This window comes from Gopherus evgoodei, chromosome 5 (genome assembly GCF_007399415.2).
Source record: "Gopherus evgoodei ecotype Sinaloan lineage chromosome 5, rGopEvg1_v1.p, whole genome shotgun sequence".
In the NCBI taxonomy this organism is placed as follows: Eukaryota; Metazoa; Chordata; order Testudines; family Testudinidae; genus Gopherus; species Gopherus evgoodei.
This window is the reverse complement of record NC_044326.1, coordinates 45,958,658-45,979,113: the sequence shown is the minus strand read 5'-3', so window position 1 is coordinate 45,979,113 and position 20,456 is coordinate 45,958,658. Positions and strand designations below refer to the sequence as shown.

Here is a 20,456-nt window from a genome sequence, read left to right as displayed (position 1 = left end):
AAAAATCCCTTAGCAAACCATGCGAGAACTCTGATTTTGATGCTGATATGGATATTGTTGTTTCATTGTTGGAGAGTGTTTGTTTTGGCTTTTTGCTTTAAAATTGCTGTTATATAGAATTCTCCACATCCTTGCAAGCTCCTCAGCATTGGCCTAATACAAAGCCCATCGAAGCAAATAAAAACACTTCTACTGACTGCAATAGGTCTTGAATCAGGCCCTGTGTCCCGAAAGGAACTACATGTGGTGATAGTTTTCAATTCTGTAAAGACAGTAAGCAGTGTACCTCTTCATAGCATCTTAATCCTGATTTGAAATCCCTACCTCTGTAAAGAGACAGTGCTGGCAAAATACTGTTTAAAATGTTAATCCAGAACTTCAGACCTTTTTCATATTCTGAACCATATTCTTCCAAAGAGATTTGCTTGTGGATCCCCTCCCCTCCCATTTGAATATCCATGTGACAACTACAGCAGTTGCTGACATGAAAAAGTTATAGCAGAGGCATGGTTTTGTCAGTGTTGTGTTTGTCTCTTTTTCTCTTATCTCAGTGCCCTTCCCATCTGTTCTGTTCCTCTTGCTCCTTTTGCTCACCTACATAGGCTTCCCAGCCACTTGGTCCTCTCTTCCCCCAGACTTTCATTCTCTGATGGTGGATGTCAATTCTAACTCCATTAATAGTTTGAGTCCCTGTGGTTGCTCTTGACTCCTCACGTCTCTCCCTTCTCTTACATTGCTGTGACCACTGCTGCAGCCCTCACATTCTCTATAGGAGGTGCTGGCTGGTGGTCACATGGTGCTGGCGCTCTGCCTTGTTTCCAGGTAGCTCCTAGCAGTAAAGAACCTGGAGGTTTGTAGAAGCTGGTAAGGAGAAGGAGAGGCAGCCCCATATTACTAGCCAACTCCCTGCAGTCCACAAGCACGGTCCAGCACTGGTACATGGACCACACTTGAGGAAAGTTAGACATTGACTATCATTTATCTTGTTTAATTCAAATAATTTTCTTACTCAGCCCAGAAGATAGACTTTCCTGTGTCAAGGATTATTGTTTCAATTTGTAAAATATAAATCTATAAGTACTGTGGAAATCAAAATTACACTGATGCAAGAAAATATTTCTGTTTGTTCTTGATCAGAGTCAACCTTTGCTTATTTCAGACTTAAATGTTAGTTTTATTTTCGCCAAAGAAATTAGCTAATACATGTCTACGTTGTTCAGAAGGTAAAAATTGAGATTGGAAAGGTAATACAATATGTGTCATGCTTTCATGGTCAGAGTAACTGGGATATCTCCCAGGGCTTTAGTCTAATATCGACTGCTAGTCAAACAGGGTAGCGTTAGCATAAATTCTATTTAGCATAATCACATTCACTTAATGTTTAGTGGTGAAGTGATGCTTAGCCGGGGTTAAATAGGCAAGCTCCGGTCAATTAACACAGAACTTTACTGAACTAATGATGAAGTATTCCTTTTTATTGTCCCATTTTTATTTAGTACCATTTTTTAAAAAAATGTCTCTTCCTTAACAAGCAACAGGACATCCTAATGAAGAGGATTTTACTGTATTTTCAACTCTACGGCAGAGCCAAGCTATAATTTTATGCCAAAACAAAAAAATTCTCATCCATTATTCTGGTCAGTCTGTTTTATGGCTTCTGTTTGAAATAGTTCATATGTACTGTAAATTCCCATTAGATGGAGCATAGGATACATGCATAAATTATGGAAGATTTCATTGCAGGGTAAGAGAAGTGTTCCTTTTTACAGCAAACCCCAGAATAACTGGCATCATCCTGGAAACCATTCTGTCGGGATCCAATTACATTTTTGAATACTGTGTTCTGCTGCTGAGATGCTTCTCCACTGTAGGCCCAAGCCCGAAAAGGTAAAGGGCTTATGAAAGTTGTTGTAACCTCAGAGATTTTTCACACTGAAATAGGAACCTGTTCCTGTCCCACTGACATTAATGGCAAAATTCCTTTTGACTTCAGTAGGAGCAGGAACACTAGCCTCAACCCTGCAAACACTTCTGCACATGCTTAGCTTTATGCATGTGAGTATCCTAGTGGGATAGGATTTGATGGGGCTAGGTCTGATCAGTGTCAGGCTGACAGCCCCTTGTGTATTCCAGTCTATCTTGTAATCTAGGCAAGCCTGGCTTTGTGACAGATGGCCCCTTTATACCAAAAATCACAATAACATTCAGGTTATTCCCTGTCCCAAAGGACCAGTTGCTTAACCCAAGTCAGTTGTACCTTAGATCTCACACCAAAGACAATGCTTGTAACCAGTCCCAATCCTTGATCATTTTTGTACAAAAGAGAGAGGAGGGGGTTTGTTTGTTTCCTTCAAATACAGAATGGTTTGAACCCTAGCTACATGGGAATCAAGTTGGATTCTTAGCAGCCTGGGCATCTTGTGGGAGCAGGCCAGTATTGCAGAATTGTGTACTGTGTTGTAGGACTATGCTGATGGATGTTGCTTAAGACATTTGGTTGACTTGATGAATTATTGAAGTTGGCCTATAGTCTGTGACTTGTCAGATGGGAAGATGATAGTTTGATTGATGATTTGGAAGCAGATGGTGTTTTCAGATTTCTGCATGATACAGAATCTCTGGTTTTGAAGAAAGAGAGGGAAAGGATTTTATTGATAAGATATCCTCCCCATCTTGACAGGTTTGCCGCCTGATCCTGCAAAGGCTTATGCATATACCTACCTTTACAGATGTAAGTAGTCCTGTTGTAGACATAGGACTATTCAAGTGCTTTAAATTAAACATGTGGAAGCATTTGCTGGGCTTGGGCCCAATTCCCTGAAGCATCATAGTGCAGGCTCTTTTGGCTCCTCACAAGTTGAAATTGATCAAATATTTACTAAATAATTTTTGCTGCTGATTGTCATTAACTGTATATATTTAGTTCTGCCTTGTTATGAATAGGTGATATGACATTACAAACTTTGTTAAATTACCATTTTTTAGGTTGCAAAGTCAAGCGCTGGGAAGTTAGAACATGCCAGCTCTACAGTTGCCTGTGCCACCCTAAATCATCTTTCTGGTGTACCCAGTCTGTGCACTGAGTGAGGCAGGGGTCCTGTGGGAAAAACAGTATATCATTCTGTAATCAAAATCACAGTACATTTTCACAAGGAGGCTGAATTAAGGTTGCATGGGCAACCATAATTCTGGTATTTCCTAACTATTGAGAATGTTGCCAGCAAACTAAGGTTCTGTTAATGTAGTTTTTTGTATGTCCTTGCCTAGGAGTTTTTCAAGGACAAAGGTGAAAACAAATTATGTTATGTACAACTGTAATAATCCTCCCCTTCATACATCATCCACAGGGCTTGAACTCTGAGCCTTAAGCCCTACGGCACAGATTGCTACAACCTGAGGTAGAGAGCTAACCACATTAGCTGACTACAGGAGAGTAGAGTGTTTATCCTAGAATATGGGGATGGAATGCGGGTGCCATGTGCTGGGTCCAGGAGAGGATGAGGGGAGTCTAGTCTGGCTTCTCTTCCTCCTGCCAGAGAGAGAGAGACCGAAATACTGGGATCATGTGCCAGGTTGGGATGTGAAAAAGAGATTTTGGGAGAAGTCTAGCGTGCTGCTCTCTCACGTTGCCCTGCCACCCCTAGCCACAGCTTCTAACAGCTCCCAGACATTCCTAGCAGAGTGTCTGCTGTTGCCATGGCAGAAACATGGGCCAGTCTCTTTACAATGTTCAGTGATTTCTGGCAGAATTTTGCGGTGGCGGGGGGAATGGTGATTTTTAACACTTTTCAACTCTATTAAATCCAAATTAACTGATATAGGACAAAGAAAAGGCACATCTATAGTCTGAGGTTTTCCATGCAGGATATCATATCTCTGCTGCAAACAATGGCAGTATTAATACTTATGAAAGAAAAGTTACAATAATGTTTTCTAGTGGAAGGTATTAGACCAGTGGTTCCCAAACTAGGGGCGCGACTTGTTCAGAGTAAGCCCCTAGTGGGCTGGGCCAGTTTGTTTACATGCCGCATTTGCAGGTTTGGCCAATTGCTGCTCCCAGTGTCCACAGTTTGCCGCTCCAGGCCAATGGGGGCTGTGGGAAGTGGCGGCCAGCACGTCCCTCGGCCCACGCCACTTCCTGCAGCTCCCATTGGCCGAGAACGGCAAACCACAGCCACTGGAAGCTGTGATCGGCCGAACCTGCTGGTAAACAAACCAGCCCGGCCCACCAGGGGCTTACCCTGAACAAGTCGCACCCCTAGTTTGGGAAACACTGTTAGACACACTTTTTTCTGAGGTGTTTCCCACTTAACCATGACCACCCTCTTTTCTTTGGTCTTTGTAACATTGGTTTTGTCTGTCTTGTGCTGTTATAATAGTTTAGTCTGTTTTGAACAGTGCAGTGCCCTGAGCACCCCCCTAAGAAAAGAGGTGCTTTCTAAATACTTTTTATTGTTATTTAGTGTGAGGGTATCTCTTTAAGGTTTTAAATCTTTGCAATTCAGAATGAAAACTCAAGTAATTTCTCAACAGGGCTAGATTAAATATGGCTGCAGAGGCTTTTGTGTAATGCTCCAAAAAACTTGGCTTGTTGTTAGTTGAGGTATATTGTCTGATGTGGTTCAGTAAAGCAAAAGACAATAGTTTAGAATGGTGTTGATGTGCCAGGATATTGCCAATGCTATCAAGCTGAGTGCAAGAATTTCTAATGCTGTTTTATAATCATGGATTTCACAGCATGCTTTCGAAACCCTGATTGGATTTGCTTTAATGGCTTTGTCTCATCTTAGGTATTGCCTTTTTATTTATAAGAAAATAACTGATAACTGACCAACTTCACTCATAGCAGAAGGCACTACACAGATCTGTTCTGTTTTGAGAATACGTGTGCTAGTCCTTGAAGTTAATTCTCTTTCTTGGCCCTGATTCTGCAAACTGCTCCACATGGGTGGACCCTGAGCCTGTGCAGACCTCTGCTGACTTCTATTGGGCTCTGCTTAGGTGCTGTGCAAAGCAGTTTGCAGAATCAGGGCCTTATTTATGTAAACAACCCAGTGAAAACATAGGATACTCTTCCAAGGATACGCTTTTAAGAGGGCTCATACATCACTACTTTACAAGACCTCAAAGGAATAGTATTGATTGAAGTAAATAGTAAAGCCACTGAATGGTAAAGCAGATGGCTTTCAATAGTATTTTAAATTCATATAAACACAGATTTTAGCCTTTAAATCAGCACTCCATTAGAGTAGACCCTAATGCTGCAATGAGCTGCATACAGGGATCCATTGTCTCTGCAGTATTGGGGGCATAGTCATTACCAGTGATCTTTTTTCACATAATGCGGGGAGAAGGTAAGAGAGAGGGAGGTAGAGTGTTTGTTTCTAATCAGGTTTCAGAGTGGTAGCCTTGTTAGTCAAGCCCTTGTGGAACCTTAGACACTGCCCAAATAAATGTGTTAGCCTCTACCGTGCCGCAAGGACTCCTCGTGTTTTGTTTTTTTGTTTCTAATCAGAAACTCTACGATAGAGTTACGGTTGTAAATCCATATCTATTCATTTAAAACAGCACTGCTAGAATGTTGCTGTTATAACAAAATACAAAATATCTGGAATTGTAGGTAAAAAAACAAAAATGCTTGAAAGGTGGGAAATTAGAAGGTTGTAGTTTTAAAAAACACTCCAGAGTTTCAGAAAGTCTAGAAATACTTATTTACTGTTCCAGTACCAACCAGCACTAATAAAGGTGTTTGGGTGACTGAGGGACCCTAAATGTTTACAAACATGGTGCCTACAAACATGGTGCCTACAAACCCTTCAGGGCTGCACCAGCAGGCTTGATTAATGTGCAGCCCCCTTACAAGATATAAAAGTCATGATGGTTTTATGTAATAATCAGTTCATTTTTTCCATAGCTAATAATTTTTCCAAGATAGCATAGTTAAATATACCCCTTTCCCTCAGTTCACCTTGCGGCCTGATGAATGCAACCTATTTGGAGTTTTTAGTCCAGTTTTACTTGTGAGATACTGAGTCAGAAGGGAGCTTCACTAATTTACATCAGCTAAAGATTTGGCCCACTGTGTGCACTGACAAAAAAGGATTAGTCTTTCCCATATGGGGCTCCTTGTCCATCTTCTTAATGGTGGAGCTTCTGAGTGGGAGTACTTGTCATCAGCCTTCCCCTGAGGGAAAAGCCATTGAAGAGTGTCTTCAGACTGATGGAATGATTGGAGGTCAGCTTGCCACGTCTTGTCTAATTCTAGTCAGCCAATCTGCTGGGGGTGGGGCACAGGAGAGAAGTTTGCAGTTGGCAGGGACTGTTGACTAAGTGGCAAAGGCTAGTGATTGTGTGCTGAGGGGGAAGCGCATGATGAGAAAGGGGGAAAAAAGTGGCTGGGAGGCTGCAGAGAAAGGTAGTTAAAGCTTTGCCACTTGTGTCTGCCATCCCTTTAGTCCTGCTACTGTATGATCTGCCTACACTGCAGGGCCAGCTGCACCTCAGGGTTCCCACCAGTAAGATGGGTAAACAGAAATGCCACAACAGGATGATTGTGAGGCTGAATTAGAACGTCAGCACTCTGAAGCCATGCTATACTGTGTGAGTGCTTAGTATTAGGCAAACAATCTTTTTGTTACAGGGCATTTACTTTAAAGTTATTTAATGTTTGAAAAAGTAGTAAGGTCAGAAATTTAGGTCAGTTAATGTGAGTGAAGCTCAGCAGGCACACATCTCCCTTATGCAATCATATGTCTAATTCCTGTCTGCATATTTTAAGCATTTTCTAATTCTTTTCTTCAGATAGTTTGCTGAGTGCTTGTCTTATTTACTATTATTTTAGAAGCTGAATTTGAATCTTTGCAGAAAAGCACAATATTTCCCCTCTTCTTCATTCTTTAAATTTCCATGTGCATTTACAATTGCTGTTGGATTTATGGGTTAGAAACGCAATGAGTTTTGAATGTTTGAAAGTTGCAGTGAGCTCTTTAGAGAATAAGCATCAGAGACTGGTAATGTGTTCCATGGATATGCAGTGGCGTCAAGTTAGTGCCTATTTGTTGATGTAGCTGTTTTGGCCGAACCACTGATTATGTTCTCTGATGACTCAGACATATGCTTCTTAAATTAAAGCCAAACTTAGTATTTTTTAGATGCTGCTATTTATAATGTGTTATTAATTTTGTCTGCACAGAGACTTTGCTTATGTAGCAAGAGACAAAGACACAAGGATTTTGAAATGTCACGTCTTTCGATGTGATACACCTGCGAAAGCCATCGCAACAAGTCTGCACGAAATCTGTTCTAAGGCAAGTGGATTATAACAACTCATTCATTAACCTCGTGAATGGTTCTTAGAACTGTTACTATAAGAGCACTAATTTGTGGGGCAAGGCCATTCAGTTTTGTGCCATTAGAAAGTTGGCAACCCTAGACTTGTAATAGACATTATTGCAAACAAATAGGAACGGTGAATAGTGTCATGGCTAAATAAAACAGACCTTTTTAGATTTAATGGTATTGTTCTAGTTGTTAATTCCTGAAAAATCTGTTAGTGACACTAATTTAAAAATTGCTTTTTTTCTGAATTTTTTTTACCTACTTTTGTTTCAAGTAATACATGAGATTCCTTTAACTGAAAGAGATTTAGAGATAGACATTTCTTTGTTATCAGTTGGTTTACATTGTGAATTTGACAAATTATCTGTTCCCCTGAATGGTCACTTAATCAGTGCCCTCTGTTTGTGTGGGTCTTTCCTTCAGTGGTAAAGCCTTTAAAAAATAGGAAAGTCTGACTGAAAAACAATAAAAATTGGCAGGGGAACTGAAGCAAGTGTAGTACCTGAGACTATTTTTAACTCTTATTGAAACTTCATTAGTTTTCAAGTTGATCGTGTCCCTTTAAAAAACACTTCTTTGATTTGTTTTTTTCTTCTGTTTAAAATGTGACTGTTTAAAGGGATGCTTCCAAAATAAAACACATATTTAGTTGCCTATCTCACTAACAGTGCCTGTGGTTATTAAAACTTTAAATTTTAAAATCCAGTTTACATTTTGTGTCTGGAAGTATGTTTGTGTTTGCATTGTACATTTTTCTCAGTTTGGAGAACGAAAATCAGTGAAGTTTGTTTCCTTTTTCTTTATGGTCAGTTTGTCTGGTTTTCGTTTGTTTTTAAATTTTCATTTATTTTGAGTTTTGCAGTCTTCGAGTTGCAAACACTGCAAATATAGCAGACACATTTTGTTCTGCTCTGTGTGATGTTTTATGCAAATTATTTAGTGTGCTGATTTGCATATTGCACATTTAAAGCCCTGTTTTGTGTTGTACAACGTAAGGGATGGCTCATTTGAGGAAGGATGGAAAGAATTTATACAATATGGCTCCAATAGGTTAGCGTCTCTCAGTTGAGATGAAAAAGTCATCTGTAACTAAACTGGTTTAGTCCTTGGCAATTTAAAGACTATGGGCCCATTTTCAACTTGTAGGGAAATTTAAAAATGTACCTCAAATGGAAATTGGGGCGCACATGGCAGCCTATGGAACTGGGTGCTAACTGTGATAACTATAGAAGCTAAAATAGAGGTACACATAATGATTAGCATAGGAAAGGTACTATGAACCACATTATCTATTTGCCCTACTGCAAAATGCAAAAGCATCCAAATGAAATTGAAAGTTCAAAAATTAAAATCTGTGAAAGGAATTATTTTAACACAATGCTAAAATTGTCTTCTGGCAATGAGTTCCATGGGTTTGTATAAAAGCTTTAAAAGAGATCTTAATGGGATTAAAAAAGAATTAGAGATTTCTATGTGAAAAATGAGAACATCCACGGTTACGTTATATGGGGTTTGGAAGGAATTTTCCCCCAGGTCAGCTTGACAGTGACCTTGGGGGTTTTTCACCTTCCTCTGGGTATTGGGTGGTGGTGGTGGCCTGTGATATAGAGGAGGTCAGACTTGATGATTTAGTAGTCTCTTCTGACCTTCAGCTGTAGGACTCCATATAACTGTGAACTTAAGGTTAGCAGTGGCAGAAGTAGGTCATGGAACTATATGAAATTTGGCAGTTCTGGCTGGGGTGGGTGCTTGAGGAGCTGCTGGGGAGTAGGTAGTTCCTGGGCTCTGGTGGGCAGGGAGCTGTTCAGGGAGCTGGAGGCTTAGTGCTAGGGCAAACCTGGTGCAGCTGGGTACAGCAAGGATGGGCTAAGAGAGGCTGGAACTAGTAATCAGCCCCTCATCTTGGTTGCTGATCCCACCACTTTCTGCTCCAGCCATCACCTCTCCTTGTTTCTAGCTGCAGCAGAGAGAGCAGGGAAAGAGTTGTCTGGCTGCATTTTCTAGCAGCCAGAAGGTGCAACTTCAGGTAAATAAATGCCTGCTGCATTTCTGCAGCTGGGCTGTAGCAATGACGACAGGGTTGCCAGTTGTGTGAGATGCATGACTAACTTTGCAAGGGAAACGTTCATTTTTTAATTTTTGTTTAATTCTGCTAACTCAGGTCTTGTCTACACGGGGGTTAGTTCACACTGAGTTGATGCACCCTAATTGTCGTGTAATACATAAACTGTACTATTAGCATGCACACAAGAGAGCTGTGCCCTCTTTCATATACATAATTGTGTACACATGGTGGGGGCGTGGCACATACTAAGCGCATGACATTCTCAGAGAGTATCCTGTGGTGCCTTGCTTCGCTGATGGACAGTGTATTCTTGGATTTTTCTCCCTGCATGTTGTAGGATGCATAGAGGAAACCAGTGGAATTCTGGGAATTCAAAAAATCCCATGATTCCACGCTGTCTCAGGCTTACTTTCTCTCTGGCTGGGCTAGCACCATTCTCAAGTTGTTGTTGGTGAGTACAGACCCGAGAATGCTCTGTGCCGCTATGCTGGACACAGAGGCTGTTTAAGCTTTATTTGAGCTCTCGGAGATGAGGGCTTTGGTTTTGGACTTTGCCTGCTGCACCACCAAGCAGATAATGTGTTTGCAGCAGCAGGTCTTCCTGCAGCAATGGAGGAAGGAGAACAAGATGAGGAAGACAAAGACAACACCTGGCAACTGCTACTACATAAGGTCTTCCTGGAGCAGCTTCACACAGTGCAGCACTTTTTCTGGGCTCAGGAAGCCAGCATCAGTTGGTGGAAAGGATGGTTCTGCAGACCTGGGATGAGCAGGATGGCAAAGGCAACCTTCTTTGACATCTATTCTGAACTAGCCACGGAGCTGCAGCAACAGAGCACCACCATGTGTTGCCGTATAGCCGTTGAGAAGTGGGTTTCCATTGCATTTAGAAATTGGCCACCCCGAATGTTTTCTGGTCCATAGCCAACCAATTCAGCACAGGGAGATTGACTGTTGGGACCATTGTCAGGCAGGTGTGTGAGGGGTTGTAAGTGCAATGAGTACTGTTGTACTGACAGCACTCATTGCAGTTGGTAACGATGGCTGTGCACACAGGGGGTTCCCAAACTGTATTGGGGCAATTGTGGGGACAATCTCCCTAATGTTTGCCAGGGCTCAGAGTTCATGAACAGCTGCATTTTTTCAGGCCTGACACTCAAAGTAAGAGGAGCACTAGGCATCCCTGACAGCATTGCCCTGGCTATTCCTTTCCATTCCTTAGCAAGGACTCCAATCACCTGTACATTGATGTGTTATCCTGGGTCAGGGTGAGAGGGGGATGGATTGTGAGCATTGCAGTTTTTCTTATGGGTGGTTTTTCTGTGTACCATGCACTGCGGATTCTTCATTAATGAATTCCTCTAATGTGGTGGGCCTGTTTTCAGCTCAGTTCTCTTTTTAGGTTAAGATGTAGTCTACATTTTGTGTGGGAATCTTTTTCACTAGGAGGGTGGTGAAGCACTGCAATGGGTTACCTAAGGAGGTGGTGGAATCTCCTTCCTTAGAGGTTTTTAAGGTCTGGATTGACAAAGCCCTGGCTGGGATGGTTTAGTTGGGAATTGGTCCTGCTTTGAGTAGTGCGTTGGACTAGATGACCTCCTGAGGTCCCTTCCAACCCTTATATTCTATGATTCTATGTTAGTAATTGCTAAGGTGGTTCTCCGCACTACTCTCCTTCTGTCAGTGGTGCGTGTCCTCACCAGGAGCACATCCACCAACTTAAGAAGGACAGTGTGGGGGGCTGAGAGCCCAGGCTCTTATCACCTTACATAGTTGCTGCTGTGAGCCAAACTGCCCACAGATTGTTGGCTCCCTGCTGCCAGTAGCCCAACTGCACCCCTAGGCTCTCAACTGCCCACTGCCGGGAGTCTGGCTGCGCCCTCTCCACAAGCTCCCAACAGGGAGCGCTGTGCCTGGAGTCCTGGCAGCTCCCTGGTTCCTCATGGGGAGCCAGGAGCTTCAAGGCAGATGTCAGGAGGAAAACAGGTAGATGGGTAGGTGCCCTCTAAACCATGGGCTTGTGAACAGTTGATCATTTGGGCTTTACCATGAGACAGAAGCTGGTTGCCCTGTCAGACCAGCCATCATTTTGAGAACATGTATGTGGGGGGCAAAGGGGGACAGAGAGGGCTGAAGAAGGTGAGAACTGGAAACTCAGAAAGGCTTCTAGCTCACATCCACACAAAATGGGGCACTGGGACAGAAATCAGCACAGCAGTATAGTGTAATAATAAATTGTAAAGGTCAATACTTACATGCCAAGGTTCCTTTGATAGGATCTGCCTCCTCAATCCCGGGCTGGCTTCTGGCTGGGAATCGGGCTGGCTTCCAACATAGCCACCCTCAGAGTCCTGAAGAGATCCTGGCTTTCTAGGGAGAGCTCTTCACTGCGCTACTTGTGTTCTTCCTCCAGTGACTCTTGTTGCTCGTCCTCAGGAGGAGGTGGGAGAAGGGGGTGCAGCAGTGCACAGGATTCACAACCTCCTTGGCTTTATAGCTGTGTAATTGCTTAATATCCTGCCAGCTCCTCAAAAAATAGATAGGTTATATTTCCACAGCCAGACTCTTCTTACGTCTTAGGTTGTAGTGTACAGTCTCCTGAGCTGTTTGCTCTTTAACTGGTACTAGTTGGTGTCCTGGTTGTGACCCCTTGTGGACAACTGACTAGCAGTGTCCACCAACACATCTTTATTCTGGTGGCTCACCCCAAGAGCTTGCTGCACTGCTGCTTCTCCCCAGATGGCAGTGAGATCTAGGGTCTCAGCATGGTGCCAAGCAGCTGTTCGAGGCACATTGTAGAGGCTGCTGGAGCAATATTGCTGTAACACTAATATATTGGAATCCAGGAGTAAATGGAATGATCCTGGCAGATGAGGGAGATATCTTGTCAATTTGACTCCAGAGCAGTGGGAGGGGACACAAGTAAACACACAGGTCAATCATACATGTCTGCAAAGGAGTGTGGGATAGCAGTTGGAGGAACTTCGAATCAGTGGCACTGCTATGGGTACTCGCATGGCCCCACAATATGTCAACATTTTTATTGCTGATTTAGAACAACACTTCCTCAGCTCTCGTCCCCTAACGCCCCTACTCTACTTGCACTACATTGATGACATCTTCATCATCTGGACCCATGGAAAAGAAGCCCTTGAGAAATTCCACCATGATTTCAACAATTTCCACACCGCCGTCAACCTCAGCCTGGACCAGTCCACACAAGAGATCCACTTCCTGGATACTACAGTGCTAATAAACGATGGTCACATAACACCACCCTATACCGGAAACCTACTGACCACTGTAATTACCTACATGCCTCCAGTTTTCATCCAGACCACACCACACGATCCATTGTCTACAGCCAAGCTCTACGATCCAATCCCATTTGCTCCAACCTCTCAGATAGAGACGAACACCTGCAAGATCTCTATCAAGCATTCTTACAACTACAATGCCTGCCTGCTGAAGTGAAGAAACAGATTGACAAAGCCAGAAGAGTACTCAGAAGTCAAGTACTACAGGACAGACCCAACAAAGAAAGTAACAGAACGCCACTAGCCGTCACCTTCAGCCACTAAACTAAACTAAAACCTCTCCAGCGCATCATAAAGGATCTGCAACCTATCCTGAAGGATGATCCATCACACTGACAGATCTTGGGAGACAGGCCAGTCCTTGCTTACAGACAGCCTCCCAACCTGAAGCAAATACTCACCAGCAACCACAGACCACACAACAAAAACACTAACCCAGGAACATATCCTTGCAACAAAGTCTATTGCCAACTCTGTCCACATATCTATTCAGGTGACACCATCATAGGACCTAATCAGAGGCTCGTTCACCTGCACATCTACCAATGTAATATATGCCATCATGTGCCAGCAATGTCCCTCTGCAATGTACATTGGCCAAACCAGACAGTCTCTTCGTAAAAGAATAAATGGACACAAATCAGACGTCAAGAATTATAACATTCAAAAACCAGTCGGAGAACACTTCAATCTCCCTGGCCACTCGATTACAGACCTAAAAGTCGCATGATTACAATAAAAAAACTTCAGAAACAGACTCCAATAAGCGACTGCTGAATTGGAATTAATTTGCAAAATGGACACCTTTAAATTAGGCTTGAATAAAGACTGGGAGTGGATGGGTCATTACACAAAGTAAAACTATTTACCCGTGTTTATTCCCTCCCCCCCACTGTTCCTCACAACTTCTTGTCAGCTGCTGCAAATGGACCATTTTGATTACCACTGCAAAAAGTTTTTTTCTCTCCTGCTGGTAATAGCTCACCTTAACTGATCACTCTCGTTTAGTGTGTTTCATGTTCTCTGTATGTGTATGTTTATATATATATATCTATCTTCCTACTGTATTTTCCACTACATGCATCCGAAGAAGTGGGCTGTATCCCACGAAAGCTTATGCTCAAATAAATTTGTCAGTCTCTTAAGGTGCCACAAGTATTCCTGTTCTTTTTGCGGATACAGACTAACACGGCCGCTACTCTGAAACCTGCCAAAGTAGTGTGAAGCAGCATTGTGTGTGCACTAACAATAGACCGTGTTAACCAAGTTTGCATCCAACTTGAAAGAAGACTCCAGACTTTGTGATAAATGTAGAGTTAGTGCACTCAAAGGAACTATATTGCTTGTACACAGGCATTTTTAGGTCAAGCAGCCTGAGTTAGAGTGGATTTAAACCCCCGGTGTAGACAAGCCCTCAATGATAGTTATGGCCCTGAGTCAGCAAAGCAATGAAGTACGTTCTTACATGCCGTTGGATGGACTTGTTCTACTGAATCAGGGCCTTATTCCTAAGCTAACCGACTCTCGGCAACAGCTCTCATTTTATTTAGCCCAGGATATGAATATTGCCTCACAAACAGAAAGCAACCTCAAAGTATAAGAATCACGCAGAGGGAGCACATGTGAGAGCCATGATTTTAGAGCTGGTGTTTCTGCCTCCAGGTCGTGTGTTCAGACCACTAGACCCCTCTGTAAAATTTAATTAAAATGGCAGTTTGTTTATTACTAAAATCTAAACAACATGTACGTTACATTCCAACACAGCCGGGGTCACAATGGTAACTTTTTTCTCAGAAGGGTATATGTAAATCAGAAATGTGCATGGGATGACAAGTGCCTCTTCACTTTTTATTTGTGTAGATTTATTTATACTTCTTTCTATGTTGTTCCTCACTGCAGTTTTTGAACATTTAAACTGCTCATTTTCACTTCATGTATCTTTCACATCCACTTGTAGCTCTAAGTCCCGCAAAGAGAGAATTGTAAATAAACTGAAAGAAAATTAATTTTCGTATCTCTTTTGGTCATATGGACTCTGACTAATTGCAGATTTCCCAGGGTAGGGGTGTAATGAGAGTAAATTTATACTTGGAATTGCTACCGTACTATATCTTGGGGGAAAAAATGCTGTTCTATTGCCGTCTTCTCCAGATTATGGCTGAACGGAAGAATGCTAAAGCTGTGGCTTGCAGCTCTTTACAAGAGCGGACTAATGTCACCCTGGATGTTCCCCTGCAAGGTATTGTGTGCCAGAATTAACTTTATATTGTGGTCCAGTTTTAGATACAGTCCCTTAATGTTGTATTTAACAAAAATCGAGCTGAAAGGAAGGCTAACAGTGTCTTTTAGATAGCGTATCTGATGATGGTACAGCAAAATACTTTTATTGGTAATGTTGACAGTAGTGCAGTTCTGCTTAGTTATGGCAACTTGTTTATTTTCTCTGGTCTTTCAAAATGTGTAAATTTCACACCTCAGTAGCGAAATGATATGACAGATCTGCATAAAAACAAAATCTATTCCAATTAATCAATGGGTTTAGAGGAGTTATAGCAGATCCAGACAGTTCCTGAATTTCAGCATCAACGTGAGCTTCAGAGGCTGCTGAGTAGGCAAATCTTCCAGCCAATTATGTGCTGCACCCTGTAGTGTGGGGTAAAAGAAAAATGGCTTTGTGTTCCTTTCTCTTAGCTTAATAGTGGATATGTTGAAAGCAGGCCAGGAGACTTACACACAATAACTAATGCAAGGTATATATTTTAAATCCACTTGCCTGCGCTGAGTATCTCAACACACTCCTCTATATTGTTGATGGGTTTTTTTATTTGCATCAGCTGTTCACACAGACATTGGTTTCTCCTGGCACATAGAGGGCACGTTCATAGGCATGGTTTAAAAACACAGGACTAGATTCACAAAGGGACTCAATCTCTCATGTTGAAGCTATTCCACTTTGTATGAAACATGTAAATAGTCATTAGATCAGAGACAAAAAGTGGCTAAGGCGCCCACCTGGGAGACCCAGGTTCCAATCCCTGTTCCAGGGACTCTTTAAGTATTTCATACAAAGTGGAACATTTTCAACAAGAGAAACTGAAACAGGCCCACCCTAGAATACCACATAGCCCAGTAGTTAGGGTATTCACCTAGGAGGTGGGAGACTTCAGGTCAAGGCCCTTCTCCTCTGTCGGAGTGGGGATTTGAATTGGGGTCTCCCACATCCTGGGTCAGTGCTCTAACCACTGGGCTATATTAGGCAGTGAGGGTGACACTGCTACTCCTGCTCTTATTTCGTTGAAAAGGCACTGATCTGACTTAGGTGCCTAACTCCAGGGGGGTTCATGGCTGTGAATCCAAAGTGGAGATAAGTGCTTTCATCTGGCCTCCAGTTAGGTGCTCAGCTTCCTTTGAGGGGAGGAGCTTAGTCCTGCCCCTTTCCTCAGTATTTCCTATTGGCTAGCTCAGATGGCTCTCTGCTCAGCACGCCAGCTGTTGTGAATCCTCCTCTTGGGACTTGTCTACACAGTGAGTTAGTGCATGGCAAGCCAGGGTGCAAATTTAATGCATACCAGCTTGCTGCACAGTAGAAAGCCAGGGGGATGTTGCCACAGGACAGTGAAAGTCCCAGGGTGCAGCTTACCAAACTATGCTTTCAAGCAGCAGAATGCAAAGCCACGCTCCAGGACATCCACTTCTGTAGCAGTGTCCAAATGGCGAGTTACTGTGCAATAAGCTGGTATGTTGTAGATAGGGTTCCCAGGCGTCCAGTTTTCGACTGGAATGTGTGATAGAAAAGGGCTTCTGGCAGCTTCGGTCAGCGCTGCTGACCGGGCTGTTAAAAGTCCGGTCAGCAGCGCAGTGGGGCTAAGGCAGGGTCCCTACCTACCCTGGCTCTGTGCAGCTCCCGGAAGCAGCCAGCATGTCCCTAGGCGCAGGGACGATCAGGGAAGCTCCGTGTGCTGTCTTCACCCCCAGCATCGGGTCCACAATTCCCATTGGCTGGGAATTGCAGTCAATGGGAGCTGCACAGGTGGCGCCTGCAGCTGCGGGCACTGTACACCACGCAGAGCTGCCTGGCCCCGCCTGCGCCTAGGAGCCGGACATGCTGTCCACTTCCAGGAGCAGTACGGAGCCAGGGCAGGCAGGGAGTCTGCCTTAGCCCTGCTGCATCACCGACCTGGAGCTGCCTAAGGTAAGTGCTGCCCGGCCAGAGCCCTCACCCCAAATCCCCTGCCCCAGCCCTGAGCCCCGCTCCCCCAACCAAACTCACTTCCAGAACCCACACACCCTCCTGCACCCAACCCCACCCGTGAGCTCCCTCCTGCACCCAAACTCCCTCCCCGAGCTTGCACCCTGACCCCCCTCCTGCACCCCAACCCTCTGCCTCAGCCCTGAGCCCCATCCCGAAGCCTGCACCTTGCACCTCCTCCCACACCCGAAGTCCCTGCTGGAGCCTGCAGCCCACACCCCCTCCCACATCCCAAACTACTGCCCCAGCCCTGAGCCCCCTCCCACATCCCAAACTCCCTCCCAGAGCCCACACCCTAAACCTCCTCCCATATCTCAACCTGCCCCAGCCTCAAGCCCCCTCCTGTACCCTAAGCATCTCTGCCCCAGTCTCACCCCAGAGCCTGCAGCCCTCTCCTGCAACCTGAACCCCTAATTTCTGGCCCCTCCCCAGAGCCCTCACCCCCTCCTGCACTCCAACCCCCTGCTCCAGCCCAGTGAAAGTGAGTGAGTGGGAAAGAGTGAGCGACTGAGGAAGGGGGGCTGGATTGAGTGGGTGGCGGAGCCTGAAAGAAGGGGTAGGGCAGGGCATTGGGGCAAGGGCGGGGCAAGGGTTTTCAGCAATGTTCCCTCTAATTTTTTCCATCCATATGTGGAATTCATTTTGTGATGTGCACTGAGGTATGTACGAATGTGGGCCACCAGTAGAAACAAAAAACCTGAATATAATATATATATTTTTTAGAAGTTACCAGAGAGATAATTACTCCAGCCAGGACAAATTAGGCATTTTAGAACTCACTACTCAAAAAATTAAATTTAAGAGTAAGAGAAATAAAAATTACAAAATGCATAGACCAGTCAAAACACTAAAATAATACTTTGAAAGAATAAAATTACAGAAAATAGATGTGCATTGCAGGAAGTACCAATAAGTAACAACAACAACAATACAAGTGTGTGTTGGAAGGTGAGTGAGAGAGAGAGAGAGAGAGTGTGTGTTGACTGCTGCTGAAAGCTGTGTGCTATCTCTTTAAGACACTCGCTGAAAACTCTCATGCTCTGTCCTGAGCCCTGTTATCTCCTCTCCCCCGCTCTGCAGCTGGGATACATCAGAGGGGGAGGGGGAGAAAGAGAAAGTGTGTGTGTGTGTGTGTGTGTGTGTGTGTGTGTGTGTGTGTGTGTGTGTGTGTGTGTGTGTGTGTGTGTGTGAGAGAGAGAGAGAGATAGAGACTGTGTAAGCTAGCTGCTGGGGAAATCTCAGAAACGGTGCACTGTCACTTTAAGAAAGGCACTCAGTCACTCTCCATTTAGCCCTCCGACTACAGCAACTCGGGGTCCTCTTGAACCAGGCTGTCCCCTCTGCCCAGCTCTGCAGAGATGGGGTACAGGGTCAGGGGGGGACACCCTCTGCTCTCTGCACAGCCAGCAGGAGGGTCTCAGGAGAAGCTGAGCAACATGGGGGAGGGGCACCTTAACACATGCTGCTAGTTGTGCGTGCTCTGCTAATCAGCTGGGCGGCACTTGGATCTCTCTTGCACAGCCCCCCAAGCACGCAGCTTAGCGGGAACACAGGTGTTCAGTTTTGTGCAGTTAGAAAGTTGGCAATCCTAGTGGTAGATTCATACCCTGGCTTGCTGCGCATTAACTTGCCATGTAGATAACCCCTCAATCTCCTCACTTTCCCCATGCATTGTCTAGATAGCCTAGGCACCTAACTCAGGGCTATGGGCTTTACTATGTGGTAGGACACCCAAAGTTAGGTTGCCACATTGAGCCAACGTCCCCTTTGTGGATCTAGCCCTTAGAGTCCACATTTTACATGACTGTGCTGGGTATGAGACCAGCCGTGTATATATGCTCATACCTTAGAGACATATTCATGCAAATTTTTCTAAATGGTTTGAACAAAATCCTATTTTTAGTTTTACATGAATTGGAAGTTGTATCATCTTCCTCCTTAATTCCCCTGGAAATCACTTAACATCTTTGTGTATGAGCTAGAGGGAATTCAGAGCTATTTTAATCAAGACAGTATTTTCAGAGTAAAATTACTTGGTCAGCTATTTCTTCTGTCAGTGCAATAAAGGTGTATTTTACTTGCTTGTGAATGTTGATAAACAGCCGTTGGGTTTTTTCTTTTTTTTTTGTTCCCATGCAGTAGATTTCCCAACACCAAAGACCGAGCTGGTACAGAAGTTCCACGTCCAGTACTTGGGCATGTTACCTGTAGTTAAACCAGTGGGTATGTAACACCATTGTTCCTAACTGATGCCAGAAGGGACTTACATAAAATCTGAAAAAGGCTAGATTCTGGCTACACATGCACTGGTAAAGAAAAATGCAAGGAGCAACAATGCTCTTTTCTTGTGTTCCTGATGCACAGGGGTCAGCACTAAGCCTCCAAACAGGAAGAGAATGGGGATGTCTAGTGCTCATGGCCTCACTCAGGCTTGTGCTTCCTCAGCCAGAATGTTTTGGGAAGGCAGCTGAGACAAAGCCCTTTGCAGCGCCCTCTCCCAACATGCGCAGTGACAATTAAAAAGTCAGAAAGAAGTTGTAAGTGCATCGGACTGGAGTGAGGTGCTACCTGAACAAGCTGCCGTCCCAGTGTTTTAAGCCTCCTAGGAGAAAACTGGCAACTATTTTTGTTTTTACAAAGTGACAAAAAAATAAAGGATAGCAGGAGCTAGTCATTTTTTGCCATCAGAATGTTTTTAGCTAAGAAATCTAAGGCAACTTCTTTTCTGTGCTTCCAGGTGAAAATAATAGGTTTTTCTAGTTTTTTTTATGTAGTTATTTTATACATTTTTTTAATCCCATTTTCCCTCCCTCTACATTTTAGGTATGGATACGCTGAACAGTGCCATAGAAAACCTTATGGCTTCTTTTAGCAAAGAGGAGTGGATGCCAGTTACCATGAATGTTGCTGATGCGACTGTGACGGTCATCAATGAAAGAGTAAGTTAGGAATAGATTAATGCACTAGTTTTAATAGTGCAATCTCAGAAAGCTAGAAAGTCCCGATCTGTAATAGAATTTTTGTTTGGACTAGAGTATATTCTTTTGTTTCACTTGACATTTCCCTCCATTATTGTAAGCTGTGCACAACAGGACCATTTACTAGAGATTGAGATTTAAAAAAAATCTTACAATTCATCTTCTGCTTTTATGTTAAAGGGCAGCATATCGAGGTTCTTACCGGTCACTTTTGTTAGGCTCAGTTTTATTTGCCCCTTCAAAACCTATCCGTAGAAATAATTGTAAATGTTTATGAGGTATAAAAAAATAAGTATCAGCATTATCTTTTCCTGGGGTTTTTGAGACCCAAATACTGCAAGCCTAAATCCTGGGCCAGGAGTCCTGAATGCTAAGGTTTGCTCTGTCCTCCTCTGCAATTTAGCAAGTACAAGGAATCTTTCAGTCTCCGTTTTGTGCTGTTGCTTTATACAAACATTTTCCCAGCAGACCAGTAGAGTAACACGTTCAAGAAATAGGTCTGTTTCACT

The 20,456-nt window shown here is 43.7% G+C and overlaps 1 protein-coding gene across 13 annotated transcripts in view; it reads left to right on the top strand.

Moving 5' to 3' along the window:
• APBB2 (amyloid beta precursor protein binding family B member 2) overlaps nucleotides 1–20,456 on the top strand; it is a 315,643-nt gene that overhangs the window by 287,184 nt on the left and 8,003 nt on the right. For all 13 annotated transcript variants that reach the window (XM_030563659.1, XM_030563654.1, XM_030563652.1 and 10 more), the window contains 4 exons: nucleotides 7,193–7,307; nucleotides 14,872–14,959; nucleotides 19,109–19,192; nucleotides 19,793–19,908. In XM_030563659.1, coding sequence (XP_030419519.1) covers nucleotides 7,193–7,307; nucleotides 14,872–14,959; nucleotides 19,109–19,192; nucleotides 19,793–19,908 — 403 coding nt within the window. The remainder of the gene's footprint in view (nucleotides 1–7,192; nucleotides 7,308–14,871; nucleotides 14,960–19,108; nucleotides 19,193–19,792; nucleotides 19,909–20,456) is intronic.